General features: G+C 46.6%; 2 protein-coding genes and 1 long non-coding RNA gene across 3 annotated transcripts; 2 read left to right on the plus strand and 1 right to left on the minus strand.

The window, feature by feature from the left end:
- The first annotated feature begins 374 nt into the window (after window positions 1–374).
- On the plus strand, window positions 375–3,558 carry VHL (von Hippel-Lindau tumor suppressor). The gene is made up of 3 exons (XM_054639901.2): window positions 375–669; window positions 1,049–1,159; window positions 1,528–3,558. The coding sequence occupies exons 1-3, from the start codon at window positions 453–455 to the stop codon at window positions 1,698–1,700; spliced, it is 501 nt and encodes a 166-aa protein (XP_054495876.1). The 5' UTR covers window positions 375–452; the 3' UTR covers window positions 1,701–3,558.
- On the minus strand, window positions 1,784–5,170 carry LOC143695016 (uncharacterized). Its single transcript, XR_013183886.1, has 2 exons — window positions 4,835–5,170; window positions 1,784–4,053 (listed from the first exon to the last, which is right to left on the minus strand). It is a non-coding gene; the product is annotated as an uncharacterized LOC143695016 (long non-coding RNA).
- Window positions 5,138–19,921, plus strand: IRAK2 (interleukin 1 receptor associated kinase 2). The gene is made up of 13 exons (XM_054639894.2): window positions 5,138–5,627; window positions 6,948–7,127; window positions 9,817–9,981; window positions 10,680–10,792; window positions 12,184–12,378; window positions 12,817–12,881; window positions 13,717–13,831; window positions 14,115–14,224; window positions 14,601–14,796; window positions 15,475–15,537; window positions 16,573–16,773; window positions 16,938–17,457; window positions 17,750–19,921. Exons 1-13 carry the CDS (start codon window positions 5,441–5,443, stop codon window positions 17,866–17,868), a joined length of 2,229 nt encoding a protein of 742 aa, XP_054495869.2. The 5' UTR covers window positions 5,138–5,440; the 3' UTR covers window positions 17,869–19,921.
- Window positions 19,922–20,146: the final 225 nt, after the last annotated feature.

The following is a 20,146-nucleotide window of genomic DNA, read 5'->3' on the forward strand; positions in this document are numbered from 1 at the left end:
TTTCGTGTGTGTGAGAAAGATAATATAGTGTTTGTGAATCTACAGCTGAAGGATAAAGGACCTGAGATATTTTGGCACCCTGAGATCGGGAGAGGAAGGAACTGGCAGCTTAACTGTTTCTGGCTGAGGAAGAATTGGTTTGTGGCAGCCCTGGTGAGCCCAGTGCCTTAGTCACAAGAGCTGTGAACTGAGGCTGCTGGGCGATAAGACATGACAAAGACCTCACAGCTCTCAGTGACGACTCGCGTTCCAAGCGCCCGTTGCTGTTTTCCGTCTCTTTGTTAAAGTGAGGGTTTGGCGGCTCCGTGCGCCGGCTCCGCTCACGCCGTGCCCCGCCCCTCGTACCGGGCCCCGCCCCCACAGCGCACGCGCGAGGGGCGGTGCCTCCCGGTGGGTGGGGCCGTCCCTCGGTGCCGCCCCCTGGCGCCTGCGCGCGGCGGGCCGGGGCCGCGATGTCGCCGCCAGGCCCGGGGCGCCCGGGCGGGGCTGGGCCCGAGGCTGGGTCCGGGTCCGCGCTGCGCTCGGTCAACACGCGGGAGCTCTCCGAGGTCGTGTTCAACAACCACAGCCCCCGCTGCGTGCTGCCCGTCTGGCTGGACTTCGAGGGCCGGCCGCGCTGCTACCCGGTGCTGCAGCCGCGCAGCGGGCGCGTCATGCGCAGCTACCGGGGTGGGTACGGCGGGACGGGACAGGTTTGGGGCCCGGCTGGGTGAGCTGGTGGCGGTGGAATTTACCTTTTTGCCGTCCCACCACCCCCTTTTTCCTTTCTCTTCCCTTTTTTCCGTCTTCCACTCTTTCCTTTTCCCTTTTCTCTCTCCGTTTCCTTTACTCTTTTTTCTTTTCCTTTTTCCCTTTTCCTTTCCTTTTTTCCTTTCCTTTTCCCCTTTTTCGTCTCCCCTCCCCATTCCTACCAGTGACTGGGGCAGTGGTAGCGCCTTGTGCACACAGGGCTAAGCTGGAGAGCTTGGTCCCTTGCGAGCAGATGCCCCTCAGAGGCGCTCATTAAAACCTTATGTAATTGGCACATTCCCACCTTGTTCCCTGCCAGGGCACCTCTGGCTGTTCCGGGATGCAGGGACCTATGACGGGCTGCTCGTCAACCAGCAGGAGCTGTTCGTGGCAGCCCCCAATGTGACCAAAGCTGACATCACACTGCCAGGTAAGGGACAGGACGACACATGCTCCAGGGAATTCTGAACTTGGTCTCTCTGGACCTGTTAGGATTACTGAGAAATCAGATCCTCATGAAATTAAACCTGCTCAGACACTGGAAGAGGTGGTGAGGGGTTGTAGGTAGAACTTGTATTGGATGGAGCTAGTGGCAGAGCTCTCTTTTCAAGGGGTCTCTGAGGGGTTTTTGTAGGTGCCTCATGGCAGAACCACATCTCTCTCGTGTCTGGGGAGCCCAGCCTGTGGTGGGTCACTGCTGCAGGCTGTGCTCACAGGCTCAGAGCAGCACTGTTGGCATTGGAGCAGCAGCTGGGAGCCCTCGTGACGAGGCTGTGTTGTGCTTGTGTCTGACTGCAGTGTTCACCCTGAAGGAGAGGTGTCTGCAGGTTGTGCGCAGCCTGGTCAGCCCCATGGACTACAGGAAACTGGACATTGTTCAGTCGTTATACGACGAGCTGGAGGATCATCCTGACATTTGGAAGGATCTTCAGCGTCTTTCTCTGGAGAGGAATGAAGCACTGAGGAACTAAATTGTGGAATAACAGGATTACTCACTTCAGGCTCCTCATTACAAACCACTGAGTGAGCAGCGAGAGTTGCCAGGACACACACCAACTGATGCCTCTGTTTAATGTTTTGAAACATAAACTCAATAACTTTGGTGACAGTCAAATCCCAGAGACTGGACAGCACTGGGAGGCATGCTGGTTCTGATGGTTCAGTTAATTTCTTCATTGCAGGTATTGCAAACTGTAGGGTAAGATCAGGGCAGCTAAATGGAAAATATTCATACAAAGTAATTTTCATTGTATTAGAAAGTAAATTACACCAAGGATTAATTTAGCCCAGACTAATAGTTGTAAGTGTCATGGGTTTTGTTTGAGTAATTTGTTTTGATGGAATTTCCCTTTCACATGTTGCCTCAATGTGCCTGTGGGTCACAGAGCATGAGGGGTTTGTACATGAGGTTTGTTTTCTAGCAGTGCCTGAGGGTCTGACAAACGTTACATTGGTGGAAAGATGATGTGTAAATGCTTGCAGGTTATTCTGCCTCTACCCTTTCCACGTACAAAGCCATGTACTATCTGCTCTAGGTCTGACATGTTTTTACTGTCATCATACCTCAAATGCCTTATTTGCCTTTGTCATAGGGTTCTTGTCTGGCTGATCTCAGCCACACAGACCAGCCCCTCGTTTTTGAACACCCTTGTCCCCCTCAGCTGCTTCCCCAGCAGCCTGTGCAGGGTTCACAGGAGGTAGATGCTTTAAGTTCTGTCTTGTCCCCTCACAGTGCTGTAGTCCAGGTTGTAGTAGGAGGCCTTTTCAGGGAGCATGGGCCTCTCCAGCTGCCTGTGTCTTCTCAGGACCAATGGGAGCTGTATTGGCTCACACAGCCAGCTCACAAACAGGGCCATGCTTACAACAGGCTAGAGAAGGAGAGATGATATTTCCTTGCCTGTATTCTGTTCCCCACATCTCAGTGGAATGTGCTCTGGTGTGAACACAGAGTTTAAAGCAGCGTAGTTTAGTGTTCCATTAATTGTCCATCAAGCAAGATGTGGTGCAGCTCAGGTTAGAAACAGATTGGTTAGATTAATTAAAACAGGTTATTTCTGTGAATATGTTTCCCTCCAGTTGTACATTTTGAGAGTAGCTGTGAAACCGAGAATCTCAATGTATTTTGTAAGTATGCAATGTCTCCCTATTTGTAAACGTGTTTCTCATATATATTTGAAGAAATTGATCTTTGACATAAAAATGGAAATGCATGCTAGCTTTCTGAGTGTAATTCTGTCAGTTAAGTCCCCAGTGCCTCTGTGTTTGTATTCTGTTCTTACAGATACTGATGATACTCTGACAGTCACTGTGGTTGGGCAGTAAACTGACACTTTGGACTGTACAGCCTGCCCAGCCCATTGCTGCAGGGCTGTGCTGTGGCTCTCATGAGCTCTCAGCACAGCTTCAGGCAGCATCTGGGCAGGAACGGGGCTGCTGTGCAGTTCTGCTCTTTGCACCTCTCACAGATGTCTGAGGGGAAGGTGAGCCCATGCAGGGCTCTGGAGCAGACTTGGGTCAGTGCCCCAGGGAGCCTGAGGCTCAGAGAGTGCTGTTCCCTGCTCCTGACCATTCGTGAGAGCAGGTTCCCCCTGCTGTCTGTGGGGCTGTGCACTGCAGTTAGCATGGCACCATTGCCGACCTGCCTGGCTGCAGCTTTTCCTGTAACCCAGTTGGTGTCAGGGGTTGGGTTTAACAGTCTGTACATGGCACACACCTTCTGGCTATTTCTGAGTTGGGCAGGGTCTGTGATTTCTTGTGTTTCTTATTAGAGTGTATTTTTCTGTTCTGGAGTGCTCCTTTGGATCAAAATAAAGGACTGGAGAAACCCCAGGTGGCTTTAACCCATGAACACTGGGAAATGCAGTCTCCTAGCAGTTACTCAGATGGGCTAGTAACGAGCGTAAGCCCTCATTTACTTGTGGCGGCTGCGTTAGCCCTGGGCGCTTTTAGTCGGTCCAGTACGGCCTCGGTGGCCACCCCGGGAGCAGCAGAGGGAGCCGGGGGGCAGCCCCGGGAGCGGCTGTGCTGTGCGGGAGGCGCTGAACCGGAGCAACCCGGGCAAGAACCGCTGCTGACACCGCAGCCCCGGGGAGAGCACCCAGCGCTGCAGAGTCTGCCCGCAGCACGGAAAGGGAAGGCCTAAGAGCAGGCACATACAGCATTGCTTCAGCCTCTATTCAGCCGATTTCAGTTCCCCAGGAAGACCCTGCATTACTTGTGACAGTCGGAGCAGAACTGAAGCCATACACGCGGTTGGATGTGGTCTTTCCCCTTGTTTCCAGCCGAGGCAAATAGTTCAAATGGTTTCGCAAGTTTTTCCAGTACCTAAGGAGAAGAAGTATTTTCTTCCTACTTTTACATAGTTCTTTGCAACACAATTTCAGTCTCATATTGCATCACTTTCAGAGCATTTAGGTGTGTGTCAGAGGGACAGTAAGCAGGGGAAAGGGAGGGGAAAACCCCATAAATGCAACTATTATCGTTGAACTGGTACTACTGATAAAACAGCTTATCCCAAGGCAGTCTTTGAGTTGTCATATTTTTAATACACTTTTGGTAGTTTTGTTCATTTTTTGCCATTCTTTGATCTTATAGCTACAGCAATATTGCATTTTTCAGTTTTCATTGTCACAGCAGAGCTAAGAAGTTAATGATTTCTGAGGCCAGGAGTGTAGAAAACTGCAAAAGTTTCAACGTTTGAAAACAAGAGTAAGCTGTACTGTAACATATATGCAGAGTACAAAGAAATGGTGAATTAAAAGCTGTCAAAACTTACAGCATTTCTTTCAATTCATACAAATTTAGACCTAGGGCTAAGTATGAACAACAGGAGCAGAAGACAGACAGTTACACTTTTGTATCTGCTGGCAGTCTCTACAGCAGTAGTATGTCAGGAAGGCTCTCCTTTTTCCCAGAAGTATTAGTAATATTTACACTGGCAAATTAATTAATTATACGTTTTTATCAAAATCAGGTTAAAAAAAAAAAATCAGAAAAAAATTGTTGACTTTAAGAACATATTTTAAACCTAACCCCTGACAAGCGGCCAGCCCTGTGACCGCTTCTGATGTTCTTTAGTTCTCGCTCCTTGCCTATGGTACCGTACCGCGGACTGTACCGGGTGGTCTCCGGTGCGCTGCCGTGAGGGCGAGCCCCGGCCGGAGGGTCCCTGAAGCGCTGAGCAGCTTCCCCGGCGGTGCCCGTTCCTCTGCAGGCACTGCGGGACGCGTGTCTCGCTGCCCAGCGAGCGGCCCCGCACGCTGCTGTGCTCGCAGCCGCCCTCCAGGGCCAGCCGGGCTCCCGGGGGAGCGGCGGGCACAGCGCCCGGGGTCGCGGCTCCGTGGCCGGGCCCGTCCCGCTGGGCCGAGCCGCCGGCTCTGCGCAAGGCCCGGGAAAACGGCTCTGGCTTCCGGCACTCGTAATTAGGCAACCGCGCTGGAGCAATGACCGCTCCTGGAAAGGAAAATCTGATTTGCATCTGGGGCCGGGGCCTGACGTCAGCCGGAGCAGGAAGCAGCCCCGGAGCGCGCCGGGGATCGCGGGCAGTGTCGCGGGCTCCTTCCCGGGCAGCGAGCGCGCCTGCCGGGCTGGGGCGGGCTGGGACAGGCTGGGAGGGCAGCGGCGGAGGAGAGAAGGCTCGGGGGGAACGGAGGAGAGGCCGGAGAGCTGCCCGTGCCGCGGGCCGAGCCCCGGCGCGCAGCATGCGCTGCTGATGGCCGCGGCGGGGAGCTGGGGCTGTCCGGAGCGGCACCGCGCGGGCATGGCCCTGCAGCAGCCAGCCCTCGCCCCCAGGGCCGGCCCGGCCCCGGCGCTCTACATCCACAGCATGCCCGCCTGGGTGCTGGAGGACTTCTGCCAGAAGATGGACTGCCTGAGCGACTACGACTGGATGCGGTTCGGTGAGGGGCACGGCGCAGCGGGGCGGGCGCAGCGACAGCAGCGCCTTGGGGACGCGCTGTCCCCCGCGCTTCCCAGCGCTCGGCAGGGCACATCCTGGAGCAGGGAATTCCCGGGCTCCAGTCTGCCTTTGCTTCTCAAACACAGCTGGAATGCCAGACTTGTGTGGCTCCTTGGCCTTTCCTGGGCAGCCAGGCTCCTTCCTCTCACGCTCCCCAATGTTTCGCACTTCCCTCTCCAGTCACTCTGTATCTCCTGCCACTTCTCACTGCCTGTTTCCACAACGTCCCTCACATCTGCTCAGATGGTCTGGTTTTTAATTTCCTCTTTCTCTTCATCTGTATTCCCTCATACTTTGTGCCCCTGTTTTTCTCCGTCCTGGCTGTGTGCAGTCAGTAAGTATAGAAAATATAGTCCCTGAGTTATTTACTCTTTTTTCTGTATCCCTGTGCAAACAATTCTACGCTGAATCTTTTCTTAGTACCTGCTTTCCTTTATTTGACGTGACGTCCCTAACTGTGTGCTGAATAAGCTCTTACCCACGTTAAACTTCCTGATGTAGAGTGGGATTCATCTCCACTACCTTCAGATGCATAAAGCTGTATTTCTGATGTCCTTCCAAAGCCAGCCGTGGTGAGAACTGGGGGATCTTTGTCTCCACACGAGCACCCCAGCCCCTGGCCTGTTCCCTTCAGGCACAGCCCCCTGAGACTCCAGCTCTGGGTGTGTGGGGTGGAGCTGGGGACTCGCCAGGGGACGGGGGTTTTGTCTGAGCTGGGAAGAATACAGTGAGGTGACGGGCATGGTCAGGAATTGGGACACATTGTGTAGGGCCAGCTTTGGCACAGGATCTAACACTAGCTGCATTTCCCTGATAGCTTTATCGGAGTGTAGCTAACACCCGGGTGATTCAGTTCTTGCTTCACCACAGCACAGGGATTTAGGAATGCAAGTGGCAGTGCAGCCACTCCACTGACTGCTGTCCCCTGTTTTGGGAGAATCACCCCAGGAATTTAATCTAACCTTACTTTGGTACAAAGTATTCAGGAGAAAGATTACAGGGAAAATACGCTGAAAAGTATGAGTGGGTCTTCAAGTGTCTCTGATAGAACAAAATTTTTTCCAGAATAGTTGAAGGGGGAAAAGGGATATCTTACTTTAGGAACAGAAATTTCTTCATGTCCACGTAGGTAATTTATTGTGATCCTTTCTTTTAAAGATATGCAAAAGCAAACTGTGTCTCACACCTTAGCCTGCCCTGCTTGCCTTTGCCTGTTTTTTTCTAATATTTTTAATCAGAAATATCCATTCTCTCCCACCAGCCTCCTATGTGATCACTGATCAAACAGAGCTACGGAAAATCAAGTGCATGGAGAAGACAGGGATCAGCATCACGAGGGAGCTCATGTGGTGGTGGGGAGTGAGGCTGGCGACAGTGCAGCAGCTCCTGGACCTGCTGCAAGGGCTGCAGCTTTACCGAGCAGCTCAGGTCATCCTGGACTGTGAGTAGCTGCCCCTTCCTGCCACGGCTCTGTGCTGCTCCTCACAGCACCCAGGCCTAGGATGTCTTCCTTGCTAGCTGAAGAAGCTTTTTGTTAGAAGTCACATCCTGTGTCAAATTCTAAAATGTCTCCACTGATTGTGATTCCCTGCTCACTCGGGTAGAATTGGTGGTGTGAGTGAAGAGGTGACACAGGTAGACTCATGGGTCCCCACAGCTCATCATCCCATCTTTGTGGTGCCCATCTTGGACCCTTCAAGAAGTGCCAGGAAGATGGGCTCTGGCCACACCAGGGCTGGTGCTTTTATACATCAGACAGGATTTCGGAACCAGAGGCTGCACAAAGAGTCCCTGCCCTTCAGGCCTGGTCCTGTGGTCTGGATCACAACCTGAGAAATGGCAAGTTGCAGCCCCTGCCAGGATTGCTTCCAGTCCAAGAGCAGGTTCCAGCAGTTAGCCCTGAAACACAGACACAGCACAGACAAAACCAATCACCATCCCTGCAGGGAAACACTCGCCATCCCTCTCTGGGTCTGCTTTGCTCCCTGAGGTGTGTCAGTATGGCCATGGCTTGCACAATTAGCACCTGGCACAGGTATGACAGGGCATTACCTGCTTCCCCTTATGCTGCTGTCAGTTAGGTTTTTTTTTTTGAGCTTTTCTCTGTGTACTCAGGTAATCCCTCTTGGGCAGATACAGAGGACATGTTGCTTGTTCTGTTGGGCACTTCAGAAAACTAAGCGGTCCTTACATGACCACAGTCCAATTGATTCCTACTTAAAGGAATCAGACACAGCACAAAGGGAGATCTTTTGCTGGCAGATTACTTCCCAAAGAGTTCTACATCCATTCAAGAGTTTTTTGTGCTCTCTAGTCCCACTTCTGATTGCCCATAATGATGTTTTCTGTGTCAGTTCCTTAGCTGCAGTGCTGCCCTGTTTGTCTGACATGCAGGAAGTTGCAAAAGTCATAAAAAACCCTGAAAAGTAGGTTGAATAAGGGAAGTGATGCTAAGTTCTGAGGCTCCTAGGTTAAACCATGTGAGGAAAAAAACAATACAGGGACTTACCTGCAGAATGAAGGGACTGTCAGGTTTGACTAAAGGCCTGCAGACTGTTTGACAGCTAATCCTAAAACCCTGTAAATTTTGGGATTTTATAGCATTCTAACACAGTAACAAAAATACCTGAGTGTTCTGAGTTTTAGTTTTCAGACCTGGTTTCATTCAGAGCTGAGTTCAGAGGTGGCATTGAAGAGAATGATGGAAAGCTCAAAGAGAGCATGCCCATTTCTGCCATTGTGGCTCTTCGTGCCCTGCTGTTCTTCAGCCCCAGAGCCTGAGCGTGCTTGGCTTCTCTCCCACAGTCACTGGCTCATGGTTCAAACCAGTAGCCCAGATTACACAACAAACACTGGGCTTCCTGCTTGTTCCAGGTACTCCTGGCCTTTGTTTGTACAAGTAAAAGAACACAAAGCTGTGGTCTGGTTTCAGATGCAAACAGAGGCCTGGCACATTTGATTCTGAGATCACCAAAGCTCTTAGAACAGCAGGATAAGAACCACCATGTAATAATATTTGCGCTTATGTTTTTTCTGTATAAGGTATAAAACATTAATTTGGATTTTTAAGAAAATGTTAAATGTATTGCTGATAAAAGGTGCCATATAAAAGTTTAAAACTACAACCAGGAAAATGTTATCAGGGAGTAGAAAGCCCTTACATCACCCCTAGTGCACTCTGGGCATTTTCAGGCTCCTTTTCAACCTCAGTTTTAAGAACATTTTAAGAGATAAGAATTCACCTGCTTTGGAGATTTTGACAACCTCATATATCACAGCATCCTGAACTTTTGTACTGTATTTCTTCCCATCCTAACTGTAGCCTAATCTCATCTGAATAATCCCCCCTCAGGTGTACATGGTTTTAATTTCCTGTATTACACTGTATCTTTGCACTTCTTTCAGTCAGACTTCACGTTGCTTTTTCAGGCCTGACTCTGAGGTTTTGCCAAACTGTGTACAGCACAGGATCTGTTAGAGCTGAAGTCAATCAATAATGCAGCCTTTAAACTTTCCTTATATATCAATAAGTTTTGAGCTTTGACCATTTTTTGTTTTCCCTAGATTGTCTTTGGTTTGTTTTTTTCTGTTGCTAAGTAGAAGTGTGAGTCTTTCTTGCAAATAGTCCTGTATAGGAAGGTTTTTCCTGGGAATGAACCTAAAATGCCACTAAAATCACACAATTGCAAATAGTCCTAAAATATTTAACTGGCTAAACCCAACACAATTCTGTCTATCTTCCCCTCAGTCCTATGACAACTGCAGAGAACTCAATGCCTTCCTTAGGCTGGGAGGTGTTTGTGATTTGAGATCATTACCTGAAGGATGTTATATAGAAAATGATAAACATATCATTATCACTAATTTCTTCTTGTAAGAGACTCTGCATCTCTGGAATAGTCATTGCTGGTGTTTATTTGAAGCAATTAGTTCCTGTTAATTTTAAGTAAAAGTTAATGTCATGGGTATAGTCTCAATTTAAATACCATCTAAATTGCTTGAATGTTCATTTTAATGTTGATGTTAATTTGAAGTCTGATGTCCTGATTAGGATTATTTTGTGGTCACTGATAAGAGTCAGACTCTATTTTCTCTGGTTATCTTTATCTCCCCTTTGCTCTGTTTTGAAGGGACATCAGCCTCTAGCATCACCAGCCCCGAGAAAGAAGAGCCAGAGCCACCCAAACAGATCATATCTGTACCTCCCACAGAAGGCAAAAGGAGAGACAAAGAAAATGCCTTAAGTTTGTTGCCATCCCCAGACTCCTCTCACCTGGGAGCAGTCCCATCAGGCAGTAAGTACAGTGCTGGACTCTGGATTTGCTCTGCCATGAAATGACTGTATAGCCAAGGCTGCTGTGTGTTTGTGGTCAGGATAGTACAGTGAACTCTCTATCTTGTCTCCCAGATGGGCACAGCTGAGTGCTGTTTTCCTAGCACTGCTGTCTCCTGTTTATTCCTGACTTCTGCACACAGCCTCCTGGTCGTCCTTCCTTTGGCCCCCTTGGCTGTGTCTGTCCTCTGGGATCTCAGGATGATTCCCAGGTCTCTGAATGCCTTGACCCCACCTTGGCTCCATACAAACACTACACCAGTGCATGCATGTCCTGCCCGTGTCCCTCTCTTCATGCACAGTAACCCCAGGCCAGCAGAGAGCCCGGCAGGGCTCAGCAGCCCCTCTGCTGGGAGAGGGAAGGGAGAGCCCCAGCACGGACTGGGGCGAGCATCTGCAACAGCACCAGCCCCAGCACAGGGAGCTCCGTGCCCCCAGCCAGGGCTGGAGAGGGCTGCACACTCATCCTGCCAACCAGAACCAGGAAGAGAGCTCCCTGTCTTCACACAGAATATCACAGTTTGACAGCTTGTCACAGATTATCTTCGGTCAGAAAGCTGAAAAAAATACCCCAGATCTTCATAATTCTTACACCTTTGTCGTTAGTCACAGGTGGTTGTATCACAAAACTAAGGTGTGTTTTCAATGCTGTTATCTCAGTTTCAGGTGCTATTTCTGAAGGAGCCTTGTACTCCCTCCCTGCTCCACCACCTCCCCCGAGAGACCTTTTGAATTCCCTACAGTCCAATCCTCCTGTTTTATCGAGTGTGAAGGTAAATCCCCTTAGTGCTCGCTGATTATACAAGGAAAATTCCCTTTATGACATTCTGTCTTTTTTCAGCTAAAGTTTATCCCTCTACTTGTACAAAAATGTTGCTGTAGTGAAAACGTTGAGCTCAGTACAAAGGGTTTGGACTGAATACAGTACTAATGCTTCAGCTAGATTGCTTGTGGTTACATCACTTTTTTTGCCAGTGAAGGACCAGTGAGGGAAAAATTGACAGTATTATTTCCTGCATAGCTCAGAAGGGATAGCATACCCACAAATAGCAACTGAGTTTGAAGGACTCTCACATGTAGATTTTACAGAGGAGTTGCATTTCTGGTGCAATCGCAGGACAGGACAGTATATACCACTGATTAGTCAGAACCACTTTTAAATACCTCTTTTAGTTTCATGGTACACTTAAAATGTGGTTTCTGCTCGAAACTGGGCTAGTATTGAATTTAGTCATGTTGTTCAGAGCCTTGTGTAGCTGACAACTGAAAATCTCCCGAGATCAAGGTTCCATCACCTCTCTGAGCCCCTGTTCAGCTGCTTAACCATCACAGTGGGAAAAATTCCCCTCATGTTCCTGATGATTTCAGCATGAAGTCTCCTGTTCCTTCCTCCCCACAGTTCTCTCGTCTTTCATACAGTCTGACTCGATCTGTCCTGTCCCCAAAGTGTTTCCCAGATCCCAGGGCACACCTTAGTCCCATCATGGTTGTTCTTGGCCTGTTTTCTCTGGTTTATTTTGTCTGAGGCTTTAAGCTCTTCCACAGTGACATGGTCCAGGACTACCAGCCAGGAGGGAAGACTGACTCAGAGTGCAAGTAGTTTCAGAGTTTCTTGAGAAGAAGTTAGTGCTTTATTTCCTCAAGTTGGGTGCACATTAAGGTTGTGAAAGCTGCATGATTAGGCTCCAGGGGGACTGTAATTATACTTGGTATTAGGACTTGCCACACTGGAAGCAACAAATTATTGTGCAACTGAGGCCAGATGCTTCAAAAGTAGATATGAAGTTTACCAGAGCATAATTACATTATGAGGGACCCCACTTTCTCATCCAACTGTTTCTTAATATGTAACCCAGCTATAAAGATTAAGATCTTTTGTAAATGTAACATCACTTCACATAAATATATGGACTTTTTCCTGGGAAAGGTGGAAATGCAGATTGGTAACTGATTTCACTTCTACTGTGCAAAAGTTTTACATCATCTCAACACATGAGTACAGGAGTTACCTACACCCTAAGGAGTGATTGCATAGTACCTTTCACAGTTTCATTCAGCAATCACAAAGATTGCTTAAAACATGGGAAGGAAAATATGACACTGAAAGAGGGAAAAAGCGTATGAATTATCATGAGATAAACTTGTTTCTTCTACACGTGTGTAGCCTTGCAGCTCTTCTACTCCTCAGCAGGAGACGATGGCTGATCTCCCTAGCGGGAGTCTCCTGTGGACCCAGAGGGAAATTGCTAATGCCACCAACAGCTTCAGTGACAAGAACAGAATCTGTGAAGGTACTTTTGCAGATGTCTACAAAGGTCAGAGGAACAACATGGTGTTTGTCATCAAAAGACTCAAAGAGGCAAGTACTGCACTTTTTTGTAGAAGAGGGTGTGTTATTAGCATGACTTGCCCATTAGCAGGTGTTGTTTAATATTGTGTGGGAAGGTACCAGAATAACTACACAAGAGGGGAGGTAAAAATGAAATTATGTAAATAATTAAACCTAAATTCAGAAAGCACACTTTGATGAATACTTTACTTATGTGAGTAAATCCATTAACTCTACAGACAGGAGCAGCCTGCAGTAGAGCTGCCTGCATTGATGATTGGATGGGGGGTGTCTTTACACAAGTTTTTTTTCTAATTGCCAATTAATTGTTGCCTTTGACTTAATGTAGCCATGAGTGATACTTGCCTGTTTCCTGCACTAGCTTGTCATCTAGAGACTACCAGATCTGTATAAATGCAAAGTCCTAGTAATTTCCAATGCCATTCTCTTGCGTGTTTTCATTTTCAGCTGGAATGCATAAGCCCAGATTCCACCCAGAGGTTCTTTCATACAGAGGTGCAGATCTGTTTTCGGTGAGTGGCTGGCTTTCAGAGGCAGTGATGCATGTCCTGCTCGTGGTCTGGTGCTGGGTGTTAAACACAGGGGTGTCTGCTCCAGGCACTGTTCTGGGCTGGGACAAGCGGTCCCGTGCTGCTGTGTGGGAGCCTGGGCCAGCAGCCAAGTGCCCGGGGGCACAGCTGGTGCTGGCTGGGCTGGCACAGCCTTGGGCTGGGGAGGACACGGTGCCCACCCTGTGCCCACCCCTGCTGCAGTGTGTGGGCTCTTGCTCAGTCAGCCTCCTGCTGTCTGTCTCCTGCCCAGCCCGTGCTGTGCCTCCAGCTGTGCTGCCAGCTGTGCCTCCAGCTGTGCCTCCCGCTGTGCCTCCCGCTGTGCCTCCAGATTTACCTCCAGCTGTGCCTCCAGCTGTGCTTCCAGCTGTGCCTCCCGCTGTGCCTCCAGCTGTGCCTCCAGATTTACCTCCAGCTGTGCCTCCAGCTGTGCTTCCAGCTGTGCCTCCCGCTGTGCCTCCAGATTTACCTCCAGCTGTGCCTCCAGCTGTGCCGCCAGCTGTGCCTCCAGCTGTGCCTCCAGATTTACCTCCCGCTGTGCCTCCCGCTGTGCCTCCAGCTGTGCCTCCAGCTGTGCTGCCAGCTGTGCCTCCAGCTGTGCCTCCAGATTTACCTCCTGCTGTGCCTCCTGCTGTGCCTTCCGCTGTGCCTCCAGCTGTGCCTCCCGCTGTGCCTCCAGCTGTGCCTCCTGCTGTACCACACCATTGCCTTGAATTTAGGAAGTTACTCCAGCTTGGGAATGTATTTTCCTGTGTTGCTCTTGCATCATTTGCAAATCACTGCTGATCTGTGCCTGCAGGTGTTGTCACATAAACATTCTGCAGCTGCTGGGGTTCTCGGTGGAAACTGGATTGCACTGTCTGATATATCCCTACTTGCCCAATGGCTCCCTGCAAAACAAGCTTCAGTGCCACGTGAGTAATAATCTGGGTCTGACACCTACTTGTGATTGCAAGTCCTCTCCCGCAATTCCAGGAAAAACAATTGCATCTCTTTGATGTCTGAGAGACAGACAGGAAAAAAGGGTGCCCAGTGCCCTGGCTGCAAGCACCAGAAAGGCAGCAGCTCTTCTCCTGGGCTTTGGAGTTCTGCCTGGAGTTGGACTGGGACTCAGCTGAGCCTTTGGTTTTCTAAACTACCAATGTCTTACAGTGTTTTATTCCATTAATCACCAATTTTTTCCTCCTTTCCTTGCAGGATGATTCTGCTCCACTGACCTGGGAGATTCGAATTAGCATTTCTTTAGGAATTGTCAGAGCAGTGGAGTATTTGCATAATTTTGGGATTCTTCATGGGAATATCAAGAGGTGAGTACTTTGGCATATCAGCACTTCCTTGGTTACCTGGTAATTTAAGGATTTCTTTAAGAGTCACGGCTAAAGTTTATACAATTTGGAAATCCATTTGCAGTATTTTCTGCTGTCCCTTGTTCTGTAGGGCCTTTGCCATTTTTTGTTTAACCTGTCTCTCTTTCCTAAATGATGGCAGTAAATTATTTTGAATTTTTGGGTGCTTGTTTTTTCCCCTTCTTGCCTTCTAACATTCTTAATCCTTTCAGTGCTATGCAGGAGGCCAAATGCTGGACACTTTTAGTGCTTAAGTTTAAAAGTATAAAACTAATTCTTTGCCTCAAGATAAAATAATGATTTGACCAATATTGTTATTTGTCTGTCATTATCACAGCTCAAATGTCCTGCTGGATGAAAACTTTACACCAAAGCTTGGGCATTCTGGACTGCGGCTGCATTCTTCTGATAAAAAATCAGAATATGCCATGATGAAAACCAAAGTCCTACAAGCTTCTCTTACTTACCTGCCAGAAGATTTTGTCAGACATGGGCAGTTAACAGAAAAAGTGGATATATTCAGCTGTGGTGTGGTATGTTGCCTTTTTTCCATGCTCTGGTTTATTTTTTGATGTTTCTAGACAAGAAATTGAATATGAGAGCAAGTGCCTCATATGGTTGTTTTGCTGGCAATTTCATATTGTAGTTGCTGGCTCTATAATGTGTTGAAATTCTGTTTTTAATTGTTCACACTCCAAATATATCTCAGTTTGTGGCAAAATTAGGTGAATCTTTTGAATAAAAGAAACAAAAGTGGTTTTTATTGTAAATAAAGTATTACTGCTGATGGCTTAAAACAAACTAGATGCTCAAAATTCTTGCAGACTCACCACATGAACTTCTACAAACATTGCCTGTTCATTTATAGTTTCAGCTAAAATAATTGATAGTCTATGATGTCACCCATCTCCAGGTGTTTCCATTTAAGTAGGAAGTTACTCTGTTCAGTATGATTTCTTATCTACATTTAGCTTTACTTTCTTCTTGTTCTTTGTTTCAGCAGTATCTATTGAACGATAAAATCTGGGCTTGGCTCTGGAGGTAGATCTAAAGTCTCATAAATGCCCTGAGCTGGCATTGTTAAGCCATCTGAAGTAAAAATATAATATCAGAATGCACTGAAAGTTCAATATTTCTTTAGTAAGAAACTTAATTTTAAAATTATAGTTAGTTCTGAACAAATAATTTTATCCTTCAAATATACTTTCTAGGTCTTAGCAGAGATACTGACTGGGATGAAGGCACTGGATGAAGACAGACACCCAATTTACCTGGTAAGAAAAAGCAGCAGTAATGAACACCAATACAAATGAATGGGGTTGCTGTCATAAAAATAATTTTAATTTTATTTAAATACAATTTGATATTTGCTGTCTGCTATACATGTCCTGCAGAAGGGAGGTTTAGGAGCCATATCCTAGTTCTATTAATGTTAGTAGCCTGCCTGCCATTAGAACAGAAGCACAGTAGATATTCCCATTTCACATACCCACTCATGGCTGCTGGCCTGAATTGCATTGGGAGAGACTGCAAAATAAATAAATATTTAGGAGACAAGGCTTTGTGCTGAAATGCTGCTGCATATTTTCTGTGTGCCAGGAGGAGGTGGTCTAAGCCACAGTGAGTGGGGAAACCTGGGTAGGCAGGAGCTGCAGGAGTCCATCATGATGTTTATCAGGTGTTTCTCTTGTGCTCATGCCTGGAACTGATATCCTCACCAGTTTCCCAAGCTGAGGTTAGAGCTAAATGAACAACTTTCACAAGCAATCAAACAGCCAAACTCACTGAATGCCTTAAACCATCTGTAGAAAGCAGCCTTCCCCTGCATTCCTTCTGTGGATGTGCTCCTGAGTTCTTGTCTGGCTGAAGCCTTGGAGGGGAGAACAGCAGTATTCCCACTATTTGCAAGCAATTCAGAAGTGTCCAGAGGGGTTCAGAGAATCAAAGATCCTACGTTCCTGATTTCTTTAACATGTGCTATAAAGGCTTGCGTAAGAATCCTGCTCTACACAGTGTTGGCTCTTTTCCATTCCTATATAAATGAGCACAAGCCAGGAAGAGCTTGCCCTGCTTTAGGGAATTTGACATTGGACACATGCAGAGAAAGCCACAGAGAAAGCCGCCTTTTTCTCTCCTGTGAGAACAAACATTTCAGTCAGTTGCATGAACAGAGATTATTAAAGGTTTTAAGTCTGTAAACCAGGCATTGAGGAACACCAATGACAAATACACAGCAATACTGATCCTCAGAGATTCAAAAATAAATGCTTGTGTTCATTTTGCCTAATGCATCTCCTTCCTTTGAACAGAAAGATATGATTGCCGACGAAATTCAAGCAGCAAAAGAAAGCTCAAACTCCACAGTAAAAAATTTGGAAAAACTGGCTGCCAAGGAAATCTGCTGCAAATACCTAGACAGAAAAGCAGGGCACTTGCTGGAGGAGGTGGCTGTTGATTTTGCATCAGTGATCTGCCTTTGCCTGAGAAAGAAGAATTCAAACATAGCAGAGGTAATATTTTAAATACATGGCCAAGATTTAAGTCTCCTTGTCATCAGGGTGTAAAACTACAACATTCATGTCTTGCTTATTTTGTGAGTGTTGACGTAGGAGAATATGTGTAAGCAGGGGTACAACAATTATTACACATTCACAGATTTGGTTGTTAAAAACAGGTACGTGAAATTATGGAAACGGCTGAAAACAAATTAAAAGAGCATTACATCTGTGGAAGCAGCACTTCTGGATTCTCCATGAACACTCCAGAAGAAACTGATGATGAGACAGCCAGCGTGAGCGTGGACGTGCCCTCAGCAGTGGGCAATAAGGAGGAGAGCAGCCAGGCAGCAGCCGTGAGCAGTGGCAGCCCCTGCGCGCCTTCCGTGGGAGCCGTGGCACCTGACACGTGTGGCATCTACGTGTCACGGGTCCCCTGTGAGTCAGATGAGTCCAGCAGTTTCATATGGAGTCCTCCAGAAAAATCCACCGAGGAGTTAGCTGGCCACAAGTGTGCCAGTCCAGAAGAAGCGTCGGGCTGTGATGAGAGGAGCAGGCAGGGGAAGCCTGGCCAGGGGCTGCAGGAGAGAAGCCTGGCGTGCGCCAGAGGCGATGGCACCCTGGAGACAGCAGCAGCTGCTGCACCTGGCACCTCTGTGCAGGCAGACACTGACCTGGACTCTTCGTGTGCTCCACAAGGTAAAATGCCCTCCTCTGACAATATGGGGACACATTACTCCCTTCTCCAGAACTGCTTAGGTTCCTCTTCCTACTTTTAAACACATATGAGTAAATCTTTTCTCCTTGGTTATGAATTTACTAATAAATCTACAAAACATTTAGCAGTTTTCTATCAGATTTTTTTCCTAAGCCGGTTTTGGCTGGTTGGTTGATTGCTTGCTTGCTTTTTCTTAAATTTAAAATTATCATCTATTTCTTAGACAATACATGGATTTTTTCCCTCAGTATTTCGGCTTTTTTTGTTTTTCAGCTTCAGCCAGAGAGACATCTTGGAAAATACAGATAAATGATCAAAAAAAGAAGCTCATGGAAAATATTTTGCTGTATGAAGAGGACAAGTTAAATAGTTCTGAACTTTTTGAATCATAAATTGGATGGATTAGTTAGCAGTGGCCAGCTCAGAAGAAGAAATAAGGACTGTCTCCTCATTAGAAAGATGGTAAAAGTGCACCTTTCACGTAAGATTAGGTAGCAGGCTTCGATCAGGAACACTAGCCCTGACTGAAGGAAACAAGAAGTACCACATAGAGAAGCACCAGAAAATACCTGTTCTATAGCAGATTAATGCACAGTCCCACTCTGTACACAGAAATGCCTTCTGCCTTTTCATCTGCCATGTGAAAAGGAACGGCAAACACAAGTGCCATAATTATTTGTGCTTGATTGGCAGAGTGTTTCAGGAAGCGTCTGCTGGTGTCATTAAACCACAGTCCCAGAGCAGACGCTGAGCAGTGGCAGGCAGCAATGCCCTGTGCTGTTCTCCCAGACAGGAATCCTCAGAGCTGCTGGCAGGTTTGCTCCCTCCTGTTCTGTACCATCTTAGTCCACACACCCAGAACCACTGCATTACCTGAGAGGGATTTCAATGCAAGTTCTCAGAACGTTGTACAGCTTCATCTCAGTTTGACTGCACTGACCACAGGTGTAGGTAATTAACTTCAGCCACTTTCCTCCACCCTCTGAGCTTCCCTCCACATACACTTGTGACACCATTTAAGTCCAACCTTTCAGTTCACTGTTGGGAGCTCTAAGACCATGTTTAATACTTCATAGGAGTATTTTTGGGAATTATTTTCTAAGTGTCCTTCACATGGAAATGTTTCTCTTTGTGTTTCACATGGTAACTGTTGTATATTTTGGATTAGGGAAAAGTTTTTAATTTAAAATAGCTTTGACTTTTTTATAGGACACTTGAAACGTATTTTTTGTATTTATTTTGGCAATGGGTCAAATATAAGCTAATAAGGGGACTGGTTGATGGTTCCACACTCACCAGGCGTTCTCAGAGGAATCCTTGTGGTTGTCCCTTAGTTGTAGGAGCAGTAGGAGCCTCAGTCTCAGGCCCAGGGATCACATGCAAAAGAAAAAATAGAAACTTGTATGCTGGTGTGTTTATGATCAAGTGAAAGCCCCCTTAAGCAAGTATCACTTTTGTTTTTATGATATTTATTATTTTTATTGTTGCTAGCATATTCCACTTGTGTGCAGTCTAGGGAAAAACAGGTTTATGAGGGACCAAAAGAATTATCAGAGTATGTAGCTCTGTTTACAGACAGGTGAGCTGCCTCCTGAGCATGGGGAACAGGGCCTGATGTGCAGAAATGGCTGCAATTCACAGTGCAGTTCAGGGAACAAAAATAAAATTAATTATATGTAATTATTTTCAGTGGAATTGTGTACTAGTATATATTCCTAGCTTTACACAAAGGCTTCACCCCTTCTATTTTTGTACAGTACCCAGTTCATTGTATGTATTATTATGAGCAAGTAAAAGTATTTTAGCTAAAGACCTGAGTACTGGAGTTATCTACACATTTCTCAAGTTATTCTCTACACTAAAAACTGGTAAAATTCCTTAATTATAAGTGCCTTGGATACTGTCTTTATATTTACATGTGTTTTTTTATTTTACCAGAAGAAAACCAAGATTAATACTGACATAAGAAACATTGTATACTCAGATTGGTTAATAACTACTTAATTCTACAGGAGATTTATCAAGATACTTTATTGAAAATGTAATATTCCTTGTTTTTCACTGGTATATTCTGGGAGACCTGTGGTAAAATCGTTGTGTCTTCTCCAGAAAGGAATGCACATGGATAAACTGCAGAGCTGAGTGGCAAACCTGAGAGTTTGAAACTGAGAAATGTAGTTTATGCACATTTCTGTTTCACCAAAGTGCTTTAGAGGTTTTGTTCTCCTGTAGGCACCAGATGGAATTGTTATTCTTTGTCTTGTACCCTGATAGTTTTGAAATATTCTGAGGTGATTTAGGTAGTCTTACAGATTACCTTAGTATGGCATATATAAGACACTGTGTGGTCTTACATTAACACTGTTATGTAACTTGGCAGTTCACAAGCCAGTTTATGCATTACCATTTACTAATAGCTTTTTGAATAAAAAACCTGAAAAATTCCCTTCTTTCTAGCCTGCTTTTTCATGATTTATGGACAGAAAATGTACCTCATTCCACCCTATTTGGGCAAAAGAAGCTCAAGGTCACTTTGCTCTCTGTAGTAGTTATTAGTACAAACTTGTTTATTCAGTCTTCATTCAGTGTCAAATAGCTGATTTTTTTTTCCTTTCTGATAGCTCTAGAGAAGAATTTCACTGTAAAATTAATTACCAAGGTTCCTGTGGT

Source organism: Agelaius phoeniceus, chromosome 11 (genome assembly GCF_051311805.1).
Source record: "Agelaius phoeniceus isolate bAgePho1 chromosome 11, bAgePho1.hap1, whole genome shotgun sequence".
Lineage (NCBI taxonomy): Eukaryota > Metazoa > Chordata > Aves > Passeriformes > Icteridae > Agelaius > Agelaius phoeniceus.